Source organism: Crocodylus siamensis, chromosome 3 (assembly GCF_052110815.1).
Source record: "Crocodylus siamensis isolate JL-2025a chromosome 3, ASM5211081v1, whole genome shotgun sequence".
NCBI lineage: Eukaryota > Metazoa > Chordata > Crocodylia > Crocodylidae > Crocodylus > Crocodylus siamensis.
This window is the reverse complement of record NC_143397.1, coordinates 201,348,292-201,370,833: the sequence shown is the minus strand read 5'-3', so window position 1 is coordinate 201,370,833 and position 22,542 is coordinate 201,348,292. Positions and strand designations below refer to the sequence as shown.

Below are 22,542 nucleotides of genomic sequence, written 5' to 3'. Positions count from 1 at the left end.
GGGAAAGGGGCAGAAGGGCCAATTAAGTGGGCTGGGGAATATAAGATCAGTGGACAGAGGGTTGCCTCTGCTTACAGGAGGGAAAGGAGCCTGAGAGAAAGGAGCTGCTGGGGGTAAAAATAAGTCCTCAAAAGCTGCCCTGGGGAGCTGCAGGTAAGAGGGCTCCTATGGAACATAGGGCCTATGGGAAACACTTTATTCTGACTGAGAGAGATTGTTGTGAAGTAGTTGGCTTGTGTTTTTTCATTTTGGACTTGTAACCAGAGAACCAGATTGTGGATATAGGGGTGGAGGAGGCCATGGACAGGGGTGCCTGAGTGTGCTTACCTGCTATAGGTACCAGAAGACAGCCCCAAGGCAGAGGGCAGAGACTACCAAGGTGAAAGTGGACCACCAGGAAAGGGGGGGCTGGGTAAGGACCAACAAGCAGTGTGGACCTAAGGAGGATCAGGTGCCAGGGCAGCTATCCTTCTTGCCCCCCCAGATCCTATACATAGTCAACAATTTTGCCTGTAGGAGCTTTAATACAGTCACAGTCTTATAAATGTGCTGGCACGTGTTAATGAAATACCATGGCTCTGGTTTGGGGTAAAAAGCAAACGATAAGATTCAGGAAGTCAGAATTCTCATTAGAAAGAAGTGTGTGCTCAAAATCCATAGTCTATCTGAGGGGAGAAACTTCTGTGCAATGCAGCCTTTTAGAGACAGGAGCTTATAAAGCAGTTCTACATAATCAGGTGTACACTGAGTTAATCGGGGTACACTACATCATGTAACTTGCTGAGGTCCCTTTCAAATGCAATGACACTGTCATCTATTCAGCATACAGACAAACTGTTGAAAAGATTCGACCTTTCATACTTATACAGGAAGAAACATCTGCAGCAGCACAGTTTGTATCAGCTTGCATGTAGCACAGACTTGATTACTAGAGTCAGCTCCAAAGCAGTGGATCCCCGCATGTGTTACGTAATAGCTCAAATTAAGAGTGAGACCTTAAAAGGAGGATAAGGCAAAATGCCGTGTTTATTGGTTACATGAAGCAGATTCATAAGCTTGAACACACCAGTCATACAAAGGCATACACGAGCATACATACAAACAGACATACAGATGAAACCACTCCAGTAAGATGTTATAGTTACCAGCAGATGTTACAATATTAGCACTGGATGGCTGGGTCCAGACTTATTGATGTTGATAGGAACTGGGGGAGAACAGGCATGCATGTCTGTACTCCATGAGGTTGCAAAGAGTAGACTCCCCGTCTTCGCTGGTCTGCATCTCACTTTTATAGGGATTTCAAATCTTTGTTCAGCACTGGGGTTTTTCCATGCTCAGTCTTTACTCAAGTTGAGATGACAAGAAGAAACAACCTCTAATTAAAGTTGGTATCTCTGTTGGTATCTTAATCTTGATCTTTGCCTTGAAGCATTACGTTCTTGAAGCACTGTGTAGTTCAAATGGCAGGATATGCAAAATCCCTTCTTTGCACATGATTACAGATGAGTTGTTTAGCCATCTGTTAATTAGCTTAATTAGTTTACTGTCTGGTAACTTATACATCAGTGCCTTGTTGCTTACATAGTCAGTTAAATCTTCTGTTTTCATGCAAATAGTTACCGCTCGTTCACCATTCACCTTCTCACACAGACACTCACATACACAGGGCATAAGAAGTTCATCTACTCATGTCAAGCAAGCACAACATGGAGTTTCAGTTGTTCATAAAATTACAGAGGTTTATCAATTCAATGCTATTATCATTTAAGCATAATAACTAATATGCAAAAATTCATACTACATGTGTTGTGGGACAAAAAAGTAAGTGCATAAGTGCCCTAAAGTATCTTTCCTGAGTTGTAACAGCTAGTTCAAACCACAGCATTGCATATGTGAAGTTGAGGTTATTTTTCCTCTTGTTCATTACCTTGCACTTCTTGACATTTGAACCTCATCTGTCTGTCTTTTTTTTGCCTACTCACTTAGTTTTGTGAGATTTTTCTAATGCTCTTCTCTGTCTGCTTGGGATTCAACTACCTGGAATAGTTTAGTACCATTTACAAACTCAGAAATTTCCCTGTGCACTCCCATTTCTAGGTAATTGAAGATGCTGAACACAATACAGGACAAATGGTCCCATGCTGGTGTAATTTACTAGAATCCAATGTAGAATTATCCTAAGAAAATCAGTGGTAAAACTACACTAGTGTGAATTACAGCTTAATCTTGAGAAGCTGTTAGCTCAAGATAAGTGTTACTGTCATGCCAGGATCTGGGTGGCCAGGCCTGGGGCTACCTGAGGATCAAGGGACTAGGGCTTGGATAGATAAGTGGAATGGGAAGTCAACTTGGGTTAGAAAGCCAGGCAGGCAGTCAATCCAGGAGCGAAATCCAGGGATGGACTGAATCAAGAACACAAGAGATCAGAAACAAAGATAAGCTAAGGAACAGGAAGCACTAAAGCGATCTTGGGTCAATTACCCAGACACTTCGTGTTCCAAATCAGAGATTTATATGTGGAAAGTGGCGGGTCAACTGACTCCAGCCAGCCACTTTGCGGACAAGGAGTGGGCAGAGGATTAGGCCCTACTAGAGACTTCACACTGGCGTTGAGCAGCCTGGCTGGATAGTCACAGGGTGCAGGCTGAAATTACTGCCTGTCTTGTAGGCCAAGACCCAAGGTTCAAGGCTGTGGCATGACTGAGTTGCAAGGTATTGTAATATGACAGTGATTTGCAGTTGGGACCTAACAGCACCTTGGGGTGCCACCAGATCCCTTTATGGGTGCCATGCTGCTGAGTCCCTGGGTGAGGAGGCAAATAATCTTGCTTCATCTGGCACCTTGCCCCACTTCAGAGGCACCTATAGGTATTCTTCTAAGAACTGCCACCACTGCTGCCATCCCTGCCCTCTTATGCTTTCTGGAAGTTGGTACTGGGCTGCCCCAGCATTCCCAGCAGCTCATTAGGCTGTGGATGGGCAGGGAGATGGAGGGACATGGGGCTAGAGCTACACTTTCCCTCTGCTCCTCCCACACTCCCAGGGCCTGTTGGAGGAGGGTACTGTAGTAGCAATTACTTGCATGTGAGTGCTCACAGGAGCAGACTCCATGCTTATGACCACCCAAGTACACGATGGGGGATAGGGAGAGGGTGGATTAGTGAAAAAAAGCAGGGTTAGGTTCTGTTTATGCTACCCTTTCTTGCCCAGGGCAAAGGGTCAGACTTGATAACCTACTGAGGTCCCTTCTGCCCCTAACATTTATGAACCTATGAATCTTGTCAAGCTAGATCAGTGATTCTCAACTTTTTTAGCCTCAGGAGCCCATCCATATCTTGTCTGAATTTAGATTCTAGCTCAGTGATTCTCAGCTGGGGTGTTGCAAAATTCAGAAAAGTTATAGAGGGGTGCCTTGAAACTAAAAAGATTGAGTATCACTATACTAGTGCCTACTGAGATAACTACCCCAGATACCTGCCTGTCTGCTCTTGCTTCCACAGTAATTTACAGCAATGTACATAACCAATGTACGTTGGTTAGGGAATCATAATATATTTCAGATCATACCATATTCTTCCAATTGTACTAATTTTGAATTAGATTAAAATTATAAAGATTCACAATTGTGTCAAAAGCAGTCAAGGATGATTTGGAAAATGACTGCTTTATTGTGCTTTTTTTTTTACTAGAGTGCCAAAAATATATAACTCCTTAACTTTTATAATCAGCACTAAAATAAATTAAAACCAATAATCATAGATGGTCATGTCAAATGCTTAATTTTGGTGGATTATCTGAGTATTACCATGTGTCCGTTTGCATAAATACACAAGTTATTCTGCTACAGTAGTCATTTTTCTCTTGATTTCTTTTTTTAATTGAAAGTAATAAATCAATATTAGTATATCAATATAGTCATAAAAAAAACACTCTTGTATGTGTTTTCTGTACAGATTGAATATAACTTCAGGTATCTTCAGTGTCCTCTAACTCTTAAGAAACCAAAGGGAGATGAAGAAATTGAATACGAACCACTTGCCATTCTAAATGTAGGTTCTTCTATTTAATAATTAAAGTATTGTATATTAATATTGTTGGAAGTTGTTTCATAGTAAATGCTTTATTTCCAGTTCAGCAAGTTTGAAGCATGTTGTGTTGAAACTTGGTCATTAATTTATTAGCCAAAGTTCTAATAATTTATCTAATACCATATAGACTTGGCTGTTTAGATATAAATTTTGAGCTTATTTATACATCTGAATTGTTTATATAGCTGATTTATGAGTTATGGAAAATTCAAGAGGGAGAAACAAATTAAATGTATGGATAGCACTTCTAAGCAAACCAGTCCTTTGTAATTTGTGAACACATCCTGGATTGCAAAGAGCATTTCTAAATATTTTCAGAGATGGTATAGCAAGGACACAAGTTATTATTATGAATAAAAGAAGGTATGAGCACATATGTAATAATAAAAACATTTAACACAAATGTTACCATTCTCATTCAACATTAGCCTTAAACAATATTCTGTTCTTCCCAGTTCAGTAATGATAAAATTAGGTTATTAAGCTTATTACCTACTTATGACCTGGCTTTTTTAAAATAAAGTAAGCTAATAATTGGTAATTGGACAGCTCATACAGTTGAATAATTAAATAGCAACTGGAATAAATGAATTCTCATCTCTTCTCCATACAATGTATTACATTCATCAGTGTTTGTTCTTGCAACATAATATAATTATCGTACTTATTTTATGCCAATATATGCTGTCTTTTGAAGTTAAAATTGTGTTTTTTGAGTAAGTTTAAGATTTTTACATTTAAATTTGACAGAGACAAGAGAAGGTTGTATTTCTAATGACATTTATACAGAGTAGTAATTTTGATTTTACGGAATGAATAAAACAAACGGAACAAACAACACCCATAAGTTTTGAGATTTCTCCAATGTATTTTATTTTGCAGTAGGCTAGAATTTTTATCAAATACTGAAGTAAATAGTCTAAGCCAAGGCTGTCCTCCTGTGAGGGGTTAGCCTATGGGCTCTTGCCTTGCCACCTCTCCTCCCAGTGCTCCTACTGCTACGGTGGCTGGGGGCTCTTGGCTCCCCTCTCTCTTCCAGCTTCTGCTTCCTGCCCTGCTCCTGGGGGTTGGATACTGCAGTGGGAGGTGGGGCAGAGAGGAGTATATACAGCCTGCGCTATGCACACAAAGTTGTGGGGGGGAGGTGCTACCCAAAAGTTTCACAGCCCTGGTCTATACTGTTGGTTTGTAAGTGGCTCACTCAGCTGAAGGAGATGTACCACACATTTGACACGCTTGTTTTATATGTTATAGGCTATGGTACGCCATAACTGTATGGAGCTTCTCAGTCATCCTGTATGTAAAGAGTATTTGCTCATGAAGTGGTATGTATTGTTAATTGGACCTTAGTGTTTGCTTGTATAATTTAGGTAGAGCTAATTGTTATTTTGAAGTTCTTATAGAATCAGGTTTTCAATAAAATAGAATACAGAAAGAAAGGCAATACTAAAAAGAACCATTTTGTATACAACTTATGGATAAGTTTTGTGGCAGAGAAAGGGCTCTTTAAATTTAGAATATTAGTCAATGCCACTTCCATCCAGTCATACTGATAAGAGGATTTAAAATATATCAACCATCAGGATATAAAGTGTTGTTTTAATGTTAGCACTTGCAAAATGAAACCTACCACAATCTTCATTAGCACCTAAACTAAAACCTATTACAAAAAATGTAGGTTAACTTCAGAAACTTCAAAGGAAATGAAAATTGGTTCCTTAAAGAGGGCTATTAAGCCTTTATGCACTGTGAACTCCATGGCCTTGTCTGTAAGGCTAGGGACAGAAGTTGCATGTAAACTGGTTTAAGTGATCTGAAACTAGTTTAACCCTGTAACGGAATAGAAGTTCAGTGCACATAAATCAGTTTGAAAATGGCTGAAACTGGTTAAAGACAAACCTAGTTCAATGTGGTAGCAAATCTAACTGATTTAGGTCAAACTGGTTTATGAAATTTCTGTCCCAGACCCTGGCTCAAGTTAAATCAATGTCTCCTAGTATCCCAGCATTTTGCAGCCCTGGGCAAGGCTGTGCTGTCTGTTCTAGAGAGCAGGGCTGGCCCTGTCTCTGTGCTCCCTACCTGGAGTTGAGAGGGCTGGCTCACTGGCCTTACTAGCTGGCTCACTGCCTCCTACTCCAGGCAATCCCTACTCTTCTACTAAAATTGTATTTCCATGTTTTTATAAAAAAATTTTCATTTTCCAGGATGGCATATGGGTTTCGTGCACATCTTATGAACTTGGGCATATATTCTCTTGGTCTCATTCCACTCACTCTTCTGGTCACCAACATAAAGCCAAGAAAGAATTTAAATGGAACCGAGACCTATAATTCAGGACCATTTGAGGTACTGTTTTTAATTGTTTTCAACATATCTATTTTTTAAAGTGGGTTGTGATGGTTGAAATATAATTTATAGAATTATTGATCATTTTGCAATTTTAATTATTTGAATATAAAACTTATTACACCCAGTAATATTACTTCCTATTCCTATGTTTCTGCAACTGAAGTATTTATGGGACTACTATTTTTTTTTTTATGGGACTACTATATTTATCAGTTGCTTGGTTTCTGAAAGATTCTTTTTTGGGACAAAAAATGTTAATTTCTATCTGTGGCCTAAGGTAAATTTGTCATTAGTTTGAACAAAAAATATTTAGCTCTACTTAACAATAAAGAGACAAAGTAATATGCTTTTTTCCATAATAAGAAAAAACATTGTAAACCTTTTAATATATATATTGTTAATTGATAGTCAAAATAGCTGGACGCTGAAGTTTTGAAATTTGACATGGAAATACCCGTCACTAAGAAGTGCATTTGTTGATTTAGGCTAAGTACAAACAGTCAAAAAGCCTGAGGCTGAATCAATTTAGTTTTCATAGGCTGGTCTAAGCTGCCTAGATAGAACTGATAAGCAAGTGAACAGACATTCACTTTTGATTCTAGAAACACAGCCACATGCCTGCAGTGGTTCAGACCAGAAGCTGGAGGGCACTTGATCAGTGTTTCTCAACCTGTGGGTTATGACCCAAAAGTGAGTGACAAGAATATGTGAAAGGGTTATGAACAAACTTTTAAAAATGATTCTCCTTTAAAGGAGAAAAATGTTGGAAACATTCCAGCCTGCAAGGGACTTCTTGCACCCCTTCCGCTCCCCCCCCTCCCCACTGCCCCACACACTGGGGGGCTGAGGCCTGAGGTTAGCAGGTTGGGAGTAAGGGGCACTGGGTTGGGACTGGCCATTGATGTTTACAAATGCATCCTAATACAAAAAAGGTTGAGAACCACTGCACTAGAGCACACTTCCTTGCTCAGCTAGAGCACACAGCTTGGGCCAACACTAGCCTACCTACCCTGTGAGGCAGGGTTTGTGAGAGAGGTGCAGAGCATCCTGGGATGCTGGGAGACTGAGTTAATTTGAATCTGGAGGGGATCTGGGACAGAAGTTTGATTAAACCAATTTCAGACTAAAGTCTGATACTGTGTCCATCAAGGTTTATCTTAAGCCAGTTTTGGCCATCCTGGGTGCATACAGAAGTGCAGCTCCTGGGTCTAGCTCATGGCAATTCATAGACTAACCCTCCTGACCCAACAGACATTAGTTGTTGGACTGGGAAGGTGGAAGATTGTCTCCAATTTGCATCTTCCCCTGTGCCTCTTCTTCCCCTGTGTCTCTTTCCCTGGCTCCACCCACACTCTTGTAGCACCATTGCTGTTTCTGGATGGAAGGTGGGAGAAGGCTGGAGGTCCCTTTTGGAGTTTTTGCCATCCTGCTGAAGTGTGGGACTGGATATATTGGAGCCCCACAAGGTGAAGGGTTCCAATCCACCTGCTCCCCCCCCCCACTCCAGTGGGACTGAGAACCCCAGAAGGGACCTCCCTCCCCTGTACTTTCCCTCCCATCCAGAAACAGCAGCTTGCCTGGGCTGCTCTTGCAGCTGGAGCAGACAGAAATCAGAGGGCTCTGCTGTTTAGGCACAGCTTTAGAGCACTTTCAAGGGGCTGATCACATGAAAAATGTCATTTCTGTCTGCACCCTTTGAAAGTGATTTACATGAACTTCTTTTGTGTTACAGATTTGAGTCGCTTTCTAGTAACATATACCAGTATATGTGCAATTTATCTCCCTTTCTGTAGAGGAACATGCTTTCATGGTTCAGTTGTTAGAGAACCTGCTGTTTTGCATTTTTTCTTACTGTAATCTTCAGAGTTGTTTGCAAGGTGATACAGGACTTGGAACCCATGATACATATGAACCAAGTCAGGGAAAATGTTCTGTGTCTTGTTAGCAAGCAAGCATAGCTTATCTATGTAATGTGACTGTGCTAAGTAGAACTTAAGTCAAGATTCTCTTACATTTATTATTTTCAAATTATTTGTTTTCTTTTGTGTTTTTCTATTGCAGGAATCATACTTTATAAGAGTATGTATGTGCTTAGTATTAATCATGAGTTTATTGGGAATATGCAAAGAAATATTTCAGCTCATTCAACAAGTAAGTGTGTTGAAGTGTGTGTGTACTTTGTGTGTCAATTATTAATCATGGTAAATTATTTGATATTAAAATATAGCTTCATTATTCTCTTATTAAAATATAATCCTAACTCTTATATCCAAGAGATTTAAACTTGAAACAATGAGAAAAACATTACCTAATTTACTATTATAATAATTTAATACTGGTCATTGTGCTAATTTGCTGTCTCTCAAATCCCAGAAACTGAAGTATTTACTGGACTATTCCAACCTGCTGGACTGGACAATTTATACTACGAGCATTATTTTTGTTTCATCACTATTTGCTACCATCCCTGTTCACTTGCAGTGGGAATGTGGAGCAATTGCTGTATACTTATCTTGGATGAACTTCTTGCTTTATCTTCAAAGGTAACATTTAATTTCTGATCCTAGACACACTACAAATGGAGCCATTTAATTCAATAGTTTTCATGCATAGAGTTAAACACACACATGTTTGAACTTTAAGCTCTTTGTTGCTATTTCAGAAACTTTAAAGTAGGGTTCAGGTTTTTTTTATAACCAAAATTTCATAGTATATTATACCAAGTGAAAAATCAATAGATGTATCACATACCAATCTCCAAATGATATTTCTTAAGTTTTTCAGTGGCTAGCAAATAATAGCAAAAGTGTTTGTTATTGTCTAGCCTCTCACTTAAAAAAATTAAATAAAAAGGTACTTTTTGCATATGAACACTTTAAAAAGACCTGCTGAAGTAAAGTTACACCTAACAAAAGGAAAGCTTTGTAGTTATAGGTAGGAGAAAGCAGCCTTGTCTACCATTTTTCTATTAAATGCAGTACTGTAACTAGACTCCTGACAGCCCTGGGCGAACTTTTAGTATTGGTCTGCCCTTCGCCAAAGATAATAATCAGACAATGGGAAAAAAATTATCATTACCATTTTCAGGCCCACTTTCTGTCTGGGCCCTGGGTGGCCACCCAGTTCACCCGTGCCTGTGTCTAGCCCTGATTAAATGGCAAACTAAAATTGTTTCTGCCCTGTTTTCCTAACAAGTTGTTATGGAAGGGAAGGTTTTTCCTTGGCTGATTGTCTAGCTGTCAGTATTCCTTTCACATTACAGACACAAAGCACTCTATGAAAAAAATGTTATGAGATGGGAATTGGAATGGACTATGCTCAGAAAATTTTAGGAAGTAGACTGTACCCCACTCTATGGAGACAGGGAAAAAAAGTCTTTGTTAATATGACCTTGTGATGTCAAAAAGTGATCAGTTTGATGCTGAGCATATGAGCAGTCCTTACCAGCAAGCTACCTGTGATGTTTAAGTGTCATTAGAAGCACATGTGTATTCAAGTCCAACTCCCACCACTAACTGTGGTCAGTGGCCACTGCTTCAAAGAAGTGTGAAAAAACAAACCAAACAAACAAACAAACAAAGAAAAAGCAACCTGGAAGCCAAATCATAAATTCAGTTGCAGGAGGGGTGGAGGGATGGAGAGGGAGGAATTTTCTTTTGGCAGCAGCATGCAACCAGCAATAGCTCAGAAGCATAGGATTACCAGGCATCTGTTTCAGTGTGGGAGGTTTTTGTGATTGTGGGTGGGAAAGAAGTGTCTATTAAACCTTCAATTAAAGTATGGTACATCATGTTCTAAACTGATAAACTGGACTTTTTCCATTTTCATGCACCTGAATTAGGTACTGTTCTGACCATTTAAGAAGCTGTCATAGAAGCAAAATGTCTGCTACAATGCACAAAATTTAATACTGCATGCTGTTTTACACATCGGGAAAGTAGCCTTTTGCAGTGTTTTATAATGGTTATCTTTTTTTTTTCAAATGCTTACTTAGATTTGAAAACTACGGAATCTACGTGGTGATGTTCTGGGAGATACTGAGGACTTTGATTCGGATTGTTGTTGTATTCTTTTTCCTGATATTGGCCTTTGGACTCAGCTTTTTTGTTCTTTTGGGTTCACAGGTAAAATTAATGCCTGTTGTTTTTTGTGACTGGAAATTATAAAACCTTGTACTTTTTCTGTTTTACACTATTTGGTAGATAGAACTGATGAAGCAATTTAATTGAGTAAAATTAGGATATTTTATAATGTAAGTAGGGAAAAATTTATGCTTGAAAATATGCCTTTATAATTATTCAGTAACCATATTAAAGCCTGCTGTTCATTTTTCAAATGAAAGAATCTGGAGTTCCCCATCTACAGAAGCATAATTGCCCCTAAAGTATCCCCACATAGTGGGGAACCTTCTTGCACAAATCTTCCTCAAGAGTTTTAAAGGAATTTAGATCTGGAGGGGTTCGCCAGGGTGTCTTCTGGGTCTGGTATTGTTTAACATCATTAATGATTTGGATAATGGGATCAAATGTATGTTTAGCAAATTTGCAAATGACACTGAGTGGGGTAGAGTTGCAGACAGTATGGAGTGCAAGGCTAGGATTCAGAATGACCTGGATAGCCTGGAAAAAATAGCCCACAATCAGTCAGATGAGATTCAACAAGGATAAACATAAAGTCCTGCACATTGAATGGAATATGGAATGGAATAATTGCATTCACAAATGCAGACTAGGAAATGACTGGCTAGGCTGGAGTACTGCAGAGAATGATCTGGAGGTTACAGTAGATCATAAGCTGAATATGAGCCAACTGTGTGCTCTTGTTGCAAAAAAGAGCAACAGCATACTTTTCTTCCCATCTCCATTCTCTGTCTCTCTCTCCCAGCTACACTATAGGCACATCTACACATGCACATTTACTGTGCAGTAACCAAAATTACTGTGTAGTACAGGCAAATGTCTCCATGTGCGCGCCTGTTTTGCACAGTAAATATGTCAAGTTATACCAACTTGAACGTAAATTTGATACTTGTATCATGCAGGTATCAAATTTACGCTGGATTAGTTACTGCACAGTAATGCGTGTGTAGATGCCTTACTATGCAGTAACACTGGTGGATTGACTTGGGACTTACCTTAGTCCCAAGTCAGTCCACATACAGCATTAATGCACTTTAATGCCTGCATGTGTCAATGCTCGCCTATTCCCTCTTACTGCACAGTAACTTAGTCCACAGTAAATTCAAGATGGCTTAAATACATGTGTAGACACACCCTGGGAATGGCACCCCATCTGACCAGTTCCCTGGCTGTGAGCTCCCCTGCAGCACAATATCATATGGGAACTCTGGCTCATTGACTGCCCTGGCATTTGGGCTGTGCCACTCTACCCTGCTTCCTGCCCATGTGGGCATGCAGCAGAAGCTGGAGTTGGTGGGAAGGGGGAAGCCCTGAGACCTCAACTATTGCTGCAGCAGGAGTGATAGCAGCTGGTGAGAGCCTGTGGGCCACACAGCCCCTTCTGGGCCACATGAAGCCTGCAGACCACTGATGGGACAACCTTGAATTCAAAAGCAAGTGGCAAATAATCCCAAAGGAGCAGAATTAGAATTGAGCAGTTACATTCTATATTTTAACATGCTGCCTCTTGTTCACTGCTTTTCTTGTTTCTTTTTGTAGAAAACATATAGCAGTCCACTCCTTTCTGTAATGAAGACATTTGCTATGATGCTAGGAGACATTAATTATCATGATGCTTTCCTTGGTCCATTGCTAAGTAATGACTTGCCTTATCCCTTCCTGAGTTATGCAGTTCTTATTATCTTTACCCTGCTTATTCCAATTCTACTTATGAACTTGCTGGTAAGTATTTTAGTCATAAAAATCAGGAGACTGGGAGAATAGATGTGTATATGCAAAATTATCACACAAGATTTATTTTTTGGCTGACTTGCAACAGTTGTGACTTTTCAAATGAGATATTGGGATATTGTTTTTCCACTTCTCTGTCTCTTATCTTATTATTTCCTTTATTTTACTACCCAAACCCAGTGTTTTTGGCATTGTTATTACAGCAGAGTCCATGCTGAGTATATTTTTAGGGCCAGATTATCATTGCTTTTATGTAACTTCAGGGTATCTGGTGTGGGGATGCAGGAAGCCAAACCTTCTGCACCTAGCCCTTAATGCTAGTATCTGTACTCAGTGGAGTGCAGAGTACCTGTTCTTCTTCTTCCCCTGTGGCATACCAGGAAGGGAGAACTTGAACCAGCCTAATGGATGGAGCATATTATATTACCTACCTATTTGCACAGAGAAAACACTGTACATGAGCACCTTCTGTTCATGGCCTCCTCCTATTCCTTCTGGACTGATGAGGCTCTATACCGATTCCAGTGCAGGGCCAAAAAGCCTTCATCTTCCTGTAGTGTTTTACAACAAGATGTTGTTAGAGGGATAGGCAACTAAACCCGTTTTTCAAAAAAATTAAATTGTGTAAGCAGATCAGAAGGAGTTGTACCATTTACATCCACTGGCAATTGACTAAATGGTAGGACTTATGTAAACATAAGGGATTGACTAAAACAACTAAGTTTGTAGGAAATACCGTTCCTTTATGATCATGGTCAGTATCAAAGTGAATTTTCTAAAGATTTTTAAGTTCCATAGTGCTGGTCTGGTCCTGCAATAATTGAAGTAAATATAAGTTTTACTACTGATATTAATAGAAATAGCACCGTATAATTTTAAAAGGGTGTACATTTATAACTGTTGCCAAAAGTAGTTATTAATGAAAGCCAAATAGTTTGCTAAGAAAAATGAAAACAAAGTACACAAAAACATGTGTGTTTACTGTTTTAGAGTTTAGTTATCACAATATAATTTAGTTAGTGGTTTTGGGGTGATTAAATATCACTGAGGAATATAATTTAAACCACCAAATATGAATAATTAGGTAACTAAAAAAGTTCTTTGCTTCTGTGTTGTATTTTTAGATTGGCTTGGCTGTTGGAGACATTGCTGAGGTGCAGAAATATGCTGCACTCAAAAGGATCGCAATGCAGGTTAGCAGTGTATCTTAGTGGTTTCATTCACTATAGGGTATGAGAACCAAATAATAAAGGTTTAAACATAGCCTTGAAATTACTGAGTTTTTGTAGAACTAATATCCAAGCCCTCTAAATGTGTCTTTACTTTTTGGTTCAAGCTATATAATTTAAGTTCAAGTTATATATATACTTAATCGTTAAGGTAACCCTATCTTATGTTTCTCTATAAACTAGTTTGGATGACATTGGCATTCCATCCTAAATCCTAGCTGGCAGTCATTTATATCACTATAAAAATCCTTATAGGATCAAAGGTAAAAAATGAATACTTTTAAGAAACTGTGACTAGCCAGTAGCCAAACAAAAAAACCCTTATATTTGAAATACATTATCTTGCTTTTTAAGGGCAAAATCTATTCACCTGACAGACAGCACAAGAAGATCTGAGAGATGGTAGATGCAATACAGAGAGATCATATATTTTGAGGCTCACTGGCAGGCTCTGTCTTGAGACACATTATATAACAGCCAGTGTTAAATAGGGATATAGGGATTCAGTGCAAAAAAACTGAATTGCGACATAGGCAGAATATAAATGTCTAAGTCTATGCAAGTGATCCACATAACCACTTCTGACTGTTTTCTCTGGAAAACTCACATAGATGCCTAAAACTTTTCTACAGTGAATGCCCAGAGGCTCTGCCATCTTGGCATTGCAGAGCATATTGGCACCCCTTTCACCCTAAACATTAGTGGAACTTGGAGAGTTGAGGGAAGCATCAAGCTTTGGTGCCAGTTTAGAGCCATAACGTCAGTCCACAGGGAACCCACACACCTGCCACCACCACAGCAGCAGTTTGTGGAATTTGTGCTGAGAAAGGAGTAGCCCCCACCACTGCCACAACTGCAGCAGTTAAGTGATGCAGTAAACACTCACTTCTCCCTCTGTACCGCTCAGAGGTACCTGCCAAAACTCAACACCACGTGGGATTCACCAATTAGACACATGTGCATCTAAGTTCCCTTAGGGGGCTGATCTGGAAGGCATGTGGCTGGCCTTAGGTTTGGTACAATGCATAGCAGTAGCATTCATTCAGACTTTAGAGTATCTGCTCTGGAAGTGGAAGACCTAAGTTCTAGACTTTCCTCAGCACCTATAGCTCAAACCCATATCTCCCATTTTCAGTTTTTTCTAGCTGTCAGGCTAGGACAGAAGAAGGGTCTTGGAGTAAGGGGAAGCATACCTCTGTACTCCAGTAAAAGAGTGCTTACCTTGGGGGCAGAGGTCTGGGTGCTGGTTCCTGTGCTAGGGGTTCCTTATGTTTTGAATTAAAGTGATTGGATAAAATACATAAACAGGAGCAGGACTAGAGCCTCAGTCCCTGGTTAGATTCTCATTCTCAGGTTAGAGTGAGGCTACCGTTATGCTCTAGCTTGACTGTCTTTCTACAAATCTTGCATTCCTTTCTACAGAATAAACAAACTTAAAAAAGAATATTGGAGAGTGCCTGTCACAGCCTTGCTTCTTTGGCTAGCAGTTCAGGCTGGGAAGTAGGAGATGTGGGTTAAAGTGACCTGGAGTGCACACCAAAGGGCATGTCCAAAGCAGACAGCCTGAGAGGAATTCTAGGTGTGCATTCAGTGCCACACTAAAGAAGCTGCATTGCCTAATTTTCTGGTCTTTGATATGTGCAGAATGGGAGCCATTGCATGGGGTATACTCCTTAGCAGATAGGACAGGTCCCCCAGGCTTTCAATCTCTGGGATCAACGATCAGCTGATTGTCAGCCACAGGTCCATTTGAAGGCAACCAGGGACTTTCACGTCACCAGGTGCAGGGTTTAAAGTCACCGATGGGGAAAGCACTTCAGCTCCCCTTGCTGAGAGCTTCTGATTCCCCCATGCCTGGCAGCCCCACTGGAGCTTCAGGGCACTGGGTTTAAAGTCCCCAGTGCAGGAAGTCCTTCAGCTCCTGCCTCAGAGCTTCATCCCCTATACAACCCCACTGAACCTGCTTAGCTCAGGGGTTTAAAGTCTTTGGTGGAGAAGTCCACAAGGCAGCCCCATTCTCAGTTGGAGGACTGTGCCCACTTGATTTCCACAGTGGAAATGTACACAATATATGGTTGTCAGATATGAAATAAAGGTTGGCGATTTGCATCCTCACCCTGTCTTGACTTTCTGCTTCACTAAGGCTGTAGAATTGGTAGAAGGAACTGAGGTGGTTGAAAGTGTGTTACACTTTTTCAGTCTCTGTTCTGGATATTCAGGAAATCAGTGCTATGAGGAGGAAGGTGCTTGTGGCCTCTGTTAACACCACATTTGGGAAGATTCCAAAAGCTTTGCTGAGCTGAAGTCGATATCCCAAAAATGGGACTGTACAGTGACAATACTTGAATAACTCAAATTTAGGATGAGTAATTTTATGCTCTTTTTATGCTCGTGTTACAGAAAATTATGTACTAAACTGACTTATTTGAAACTTAAGTCTTCACTTTGAGCTTAACACCTTAAGGAATGAGACGTGTAATTTATTTTGCTAGAGATACAAATGACTAAAAGCAGAAGTTTAAGATGAAATGCACAGGCAGTTTTGGAAGAAGGCACATATACTTTGCACTTGTTTAGCAATCAGAAAATTAAAAACGGACTGTATTTTGAGGTCTAACAATGTATAAAATTCTTACTGGACAATACAATCTTTGCCAAGTTTTACAAAACCATGACATAACAATGCTGTTACTGAGAAAATGAATTTATACTGTATAATTTCTTTTTAAAGAACTAGGTGTGCATGTCTGATATTTCTTTAGAAGTTTAAAAATAAATTAAAGGAATTCATTGCCCTATTTGGCTTTTGTGCATTGCCACTGCAGAGTAAACAGATAGTAAAGCCAAAGGAGAATTCTTCCTGGGTTAGACCTTCTGCAAGGTATATTCAGCTACTCTGCAGGGGACTTCTCACAAACCAGTGTTGGGCACATGTTGGGGCCAAAGCCATCTACACGTGAATTTAACTGGGGAGTAGACTAATTAGCTGTGGAGTAAAGCAGTACTGTCTACACGTGTTGGTATTAGGCCGCTGTATACTAAATAATGCCACAGGAAGATACTACTGCCAAGGACAATATTATCTTATGCGGGGTAATTTATTGTTATCAAACACGTGTAGACATTGACCGCAGCTATAATTGTACCCAGTCAGCCAGGGCCAGACTCCTGTATGCTGCCTAGCCACACAACTCTGCAGCACCTTTTGTTCCCCAGCACTGTCACTCCCCCCATCCTCTGCCAGCCCAGGTCTGTTCTGCCCCAGCTCAAATTGCTGTTGTCCAAGGCACACATGTAGATGCTGGGCCAGGAGTAATTTACTCCAGCTCAAACTGCTGCAGACTTGATTGTTTCACATTAATTGCATGTGTAGATGCACCCAATAATTACTGTTTATCTGCTTACTGGTCTCATTTCCCACAACAGTGACGAGTGTCAGCCTCCAACCAACTCCACATTGCAGACTGCAGTGTGTGATACCCAACCTAGCTTTAAATGAGCTGGGTCAGATGAAGTAATTAAGTGTTTTGTCCTCCTGAAAAGTGAGGTGAATTGGCCTGTGTGGAGGGCCAACCTGTTTCTAGATAGCTCACTCATTTAAATCTAGCCTGGTTATCTTGACATTACACTACAGTTTGCATTGTGGAGATCCCAGTAATAATAAAGGGGGCATAATGAGAAAGTAATTTGTGTAATCAGAATAATGTTTTTTTATGTACATAGATTATTGTATTATACTGTACTTGATTTTTTTATGAACTAGTACCCTATATGCTTATGTGTTTAGGTTAATCTTCACACAAACTTAGAGAAGAAGCTGCCATATTGGTTCCTAAGTCGGGTAGACCAGGAATCAATCACTGTGTATCCAAATAAGCCAAGATACTGTGGGTTTATGGTAAGTTTTAATGTAGTGCAGAGTATAATTTTTTTACAGGTTGCAAAAAACCAAATACTAGTGCTGACATGCATTTAGGTCTCTATTGTACACTTCTTGAGGTCAATAGGAGTTTTTTGATTGATTTTTCTGGGTGCACAATTATCTGCTAAAGCAGATTAATTATTTCCCCTCACTGAAGTACAAAACAAAAATCTTTCACAGACATAAGTGGGAGCTCGTGCTTTCCATAACAAAAAATAAAATAGTAGACAACTGATAATTGCAACCTATGTTTTTTCAAATATAGTTAGCTCATGACTTGTTATAGCTATGTTGAAACTATATGGGAAAACTAGGAAGACTAGCAAAGAAGCCACAGGAAAAATAGAAAAATAGAAAAACAGCACATTTTGTTATAACCAGTAACAAAGAATATATTTTTAAACATTGAAGAAATGAATTATTTCCCTGGTAGAATAAAATTGACCATGTGTTGGGTCAAACACATTTTTCAAGCCAAAGCTATAAAGGTAGTAGATTATAGCCTTATAAGAAGAGCTCATTGCAACCTTAAGTATGAGACAGAAAATTGCAGCTTCTCTAAAATGTCTGCAAACTGCAGTCTGATACATTTTCCCCATGTTTAGAGTGTGTTCCAGTATTGCTTTGGCTGTGAAGACAATACCATAGATACACACAGCACTGACTCCACTTTAGAACTGGAAGTTCTAAAGCAGAAATACAGGTATTTTTATTGTGTTGCTTTATTTCTGTGCTATGATGTAGAACTACCTCTTCAAAATTGTTCTTGGTTAATTCCAGTATCATAACATGGCATGTTGTATTCAGAAAGCGGATTAAACTAGGTAGTAAGGAGGAACTCATATTCCAGAATAATTCTATCTACACATGGAGTTATACAGTAAGAGGTATTGCACTTGAAATTCATACCCTACCTTAAATCCTAGTTAATTTTCAACTACAGAAAAGCCCTGCTTGACTCTTCTTGGTTCATGGGGCTGCACTGCTTAGGGTGGCCCGGTGGGGGAGGGAAGATTGTCGCTCCCTGCAGCTGGGTTGGGTGCTGCTCTCCTGCTGCAGTGGCTGCCTGTACCCTCTTGGGGGCCATTTGCCTTTGCTGCAGGGAAGCAAGGAGGAGCAAAGTGGCCTATGTTCCCCCGCGGCCTTCTTCCACCAGGAGTTGCCCTGGGCAGACCAGGACCGAGACCCTGCTAGGCTGGGAACCAGCTTTGCTCCCACAGTTCCACTGTCCCCTGTCTCGCATGTTGGCTGGGCCTCAGCCATGTCTGCCCGAGCGCTGCCAAGACTTTTGGTAATGGTGTTGCTGGTGTGGGCAAGGCCTGGGAAAGCAGTGACATAGGTGGCCCCTTGGCCTGCATGAGAGTACCAGCTACATCGGTTTGGTCACATATTTTAACACGGCTGTCAAATATCTTCTGGGGCTGCCTTCAAACGGTGGTCGTAGTAGGCAGAAGGGGGACCCCAGCTGTTGGGATGGCTGGTCCAGGACATCATTTGGTATAGTTTGTCCTAGCTGAGCACAAGTAGGGGTTTATGCCAGCTTTGCCTTATTTCAGGCTTGTCCAACATACAGCCCACGGGGTGATAAAATATGAATATGGCTTGCCAGCCCACTGGGTGATTAAAAAGTTCATGATCTGGCCCCATGTTCAAAAAGGTTGGACACCACTGGTCTACAGGAATGCATTGTCTTTTACCTCGTAAAGTGGGATTTTTGCCTGCAGAGTTGGAATGAGGAATACTGCAAAGATCTCATATTAAAATTAGACAGTTGTAAAAACTGGATGATTTTACCCCCTGCTATGGCTGGCTCTAAATGAAGTTGGTAGGGTAGTTCTCTAGCTTTTCACCCCTTCTAAAAGACTAATTTGCTTGCAGTATATGTGATATTATTTATTAAGTTAAAAAAAAATACATCATGAAAACCAGTCCAACTATTAAGAGAGAGGATTCTGCATGGAAATCAATTTAGTGTTCCCTCTGGTATAAACAATCTCAAAAGTATATTTTGTGAACCTTTCTTCGCTTTCTGGAAATGGACCCCATTTCGCTAATGGGTTCCTAAAAAAATTGCCAATGGTAATGCACACAACAAATTGCATTATGTAGGCTTGTATTATGTTGGCGTGGTACTAATTGATACTACTGTTGGTAGTCCCTTTAGGCCAAATACGGATTGTTATTTAGGTGTCTAGTGGGATTTGGGTTTCTAGGCACTCTTAAAAATCCCACTAGGCATTTTTGGTACATCTGAACACCCAGAGTACTTGTTTGGCTCTGAACACCCAGAGCACCCTCAGCACCTCAGTTCCAGGGGCAGAGTGTGTGGGCTCGGGCTTAGTTCTTGGCAAAGGACTTAAGACATGCCCTATATGTCTCTGTGGATACATAAATAGCTTTACAATTTTTTATCTTGGTGGGACTACTTGGGTGAGCAAGAAATAGTTGTAATTCTGTTTCAGGATAGGGCTGATCACTATTCTTACATTGAAATGTATGGCATGGCTTTGTATGGACACCACAGCGAGAAGTTTGGGGGGTTAATTCAGGTTAAAAATGTGCCCCCCCAATCTAAGCTGGTAGTTAGATACAACCTGGGAACCTGATTTAAGGTAAGCTGGGGTAGGTGGAGGAGTGGGCGGGATGGAGGGTCAGAGGGCTAGTGGGGTCAGGGGGGTTAGGTGTCGGGGGCTAATGGAGTCTGTGAGGGGATGGGGGGGCTAGTGATGCTCACAAGGGAATTTGGGGAATTAGGGGACTAGTGGGATCCACAGGAAAGAGGTTGAGGCAATAAGGGGGGTCGGCAGGACCAGAGGGGCTCTCCAATCCTTGCATACCCCTGCCCCCAGGCACCTCTGCTGCTGAACTGCCTCCCATCCTGAAAACTGCTTCTGAGACTGGTTTTACCATGTTCACTGGTCCCAGTTTTGGCCATAGTGGAGGGAGGTCTCATATGTGTGTGTACATATTTTCTTTCCTTCTTTTTTTAGGCTTAAAGATATATCAATACTCTTGGAAAGGCAGCATGACCTTATTAAGTTGATCCTACAAAAAATGGAAATAGTATCAGAAGCTGAGGATGAAGACAGTAATGATTTATTTCAACAAAATTTTAGGAAACAGCAGTTAGAAAACAGGAACAGTAAATGGGATACTGTTTTAAAAGTTGTAAAATCAAAAGGAGCCTAACTCTAACACAAGTGAGAAAAACAGCATCGTCTTAACAAGGATATTGCATGATGTATGTATGTAAAATGGTTTCTCTTCAGGTTGTTTCTCTTCTTAATGCCTCATGTAAAATCTTAATGAGATTTATCATATAATCAATATAGAACATTTACCTAATTAGGGCTTACATAGAATACAGGCAACCTCTTAGCTCTGTATTTAATTACAGGTTTTGCTGTTATGAATATATTTGATTATGAATCTAAGTAGTGGTAATTCTTCCAATAGTCTTTTGGCAGAAAAGGAATCATTTTTTGTAGTTTAGTAAGTAGGAAACTAACTTTTAATGATTTCTCTGTGGCGTCTGCTGAGTAAGGACTGCAGGATCAGGCCCTGAAAAGTAAGAAGTAAATGTAAGATTGTGAATATACTATGCAAACATAGGGTCAGATATGCCATCACATACATGTATGCTAATCTCAAATGCTAGGAACTCCAAAAGCAGTTAGTAAAACTAACATAGGGAGAAATGAGCAGTAAATGTTAGTCATTTACACATTATACTGCTTCTGTTTTCATACTTCCCTGAATAGTTAGCATTGATCTTGTAAGTTTAATCCAGGGCTTCTTAGTAGCTGGGGCCTGTATGCTGCAGGGGCCATACCAGCAGGGACTATAACCACCTTCACCTACCTGGCTGCAGACTCTCCTACCACCACATGGCTGGGCTGCTCTACCCCAGTAACTGCTTGGCACAGGGCTCCCCTGTCACACTGTGCCATAGGCTCCCCTGAGACTTCAGGCTGCACTGAGCCTTGCAGCCCTGCTCTGTCTCACTTCCTGGGGAAGGGGCAGGAACTGAAAACCAGAGAAGGGAAAGGGAACCTGGAGACCCCAGCTGCAGCAGCAGCCACAGCTGTGAGGGGAACAGCAGCCAGGAGGAGCCCAGGGACCACAGATGAATCCCTTGCAGGCCACTAGTTGGATAGCCCTGGTTTAATCCAAGCTGCCTCTATTATTTATTTACAGATTTAATGCATTATATAGTGTACAGCAGTATACAAACATGTATACCATAAACATGAATTAAACAGTTGTATTTTAATTTTTCAGAAATCATGCTAATAAACTGCTTATGAGTGGATATGTTTGTATCACGTTTTTCTTTTTGTATGTTGTTTTTCTTTGTTTTTACTTTTTTCCCCCCTTCAATTCAATATATTACTTTTAGTCCCTGACCAAAACTTTATTCATTCATTAAAGAACAACATATGGTATCATTCAATTAGGTATTGGAATTATATAAGACAACATAGAGCCCGTTCATCCATTGAAAAGGCAGAAAGCCATAATATAAGTTAGTGGGCATGTCTACACATGCATGAAGGTGCTGTAATTATGGTACGTTAATTTTAGTACCTGTACTAATAGGTACTAACTTAATGCAATGTAATTGGTGCTACTGCTCAGTAGCACTGGTGCACATCTTTTGTGATGCTGATGCACAGTAGACTAATTCTACTGCATATTAGCACATCATCATGGCTTTTACCATGATGTGCTAATGCATAGTAGAATTGCTCTACTGCCTTTTAGTGTCTCGTGCTGATGCGCCCAGTGAGGTTTTTTTAGAAAATGCCAGGAGTAAGGTAGGATTACACAGAGTATAGTTTCACTGGGGGAATGTTGCCTCAGTTAGCTTCATCACAACAGAGACCAGGTGAAAAAAGGACTCGTAGCTCTAGGAGTGGAATTCACAAACCTAAGTGAGCCATCTAAATTTTCCAGTGCACTGTACTGAGAATTTAGAAGTCTCATAATGTGATTCACAATAGCTATAACACATTGAGTGGGGGATACACAAGTCATCTGACAAGAAATGCTGATAAAAGTGTTCTGCATTAAATCCTTCT

At 40.3% G+C, this 22,542-nt stretch overlaps 1 protein-coding gene across 1 annotated transcript in view; it reads left to right on the top strand.

The window, feature by feature from the left end:
• Positions 1–21,766, top strand: part of TRPA1 (transient receptor potential cation channel subfamily A member 1) — a 67,084-nt gene extending 45,318 nt beyond the window's left edge. Inside the window, exons 17-27 of the mRNA XM_090037339.1 lie at positions 3,957–4,052; positions 5,346–5,416; positions 6,296–6,437; positions 8,502–8,591; positions 8,814–8,983; positions 10,435–10,564; positions 12,119–12,301; positions 13,435–13,503; positions 17,327–17,437; positions 18,067–18,164; positions 20,452–21,766. Of these exons, the coding sequence (XP_089893465.1) occupies positions 3,957–4,052; positions 5,346–5,416; positions 6,296–6,437; positions 8,502–8,591; positions 8,814–8,983; positions 10,435–10,564; positions 12,119–12,301; positions 13,435–13,503; positions 17,327–17,437; positions 18,067–18,164; positions 20,452–20,650 (1,359 nt within the window). The 3' untranslated portion in view covers positions 20,651–21,766. The remainder of the gene's footprint in view (positions 1–3,956; positions 4,053–5,345; positions 5,417–6,295; positions 6,438–8,501; positions 8,592–8,813; positions 8,984–10,434; positions 10,565–12,118; positions 12,302–13,434; positions 13,504–17,326; positions 17,438–18,066; positions 18,165–20,451) is intronic.
• Positions 21,767–22,542: the final 776 nt, after the last annotated feature.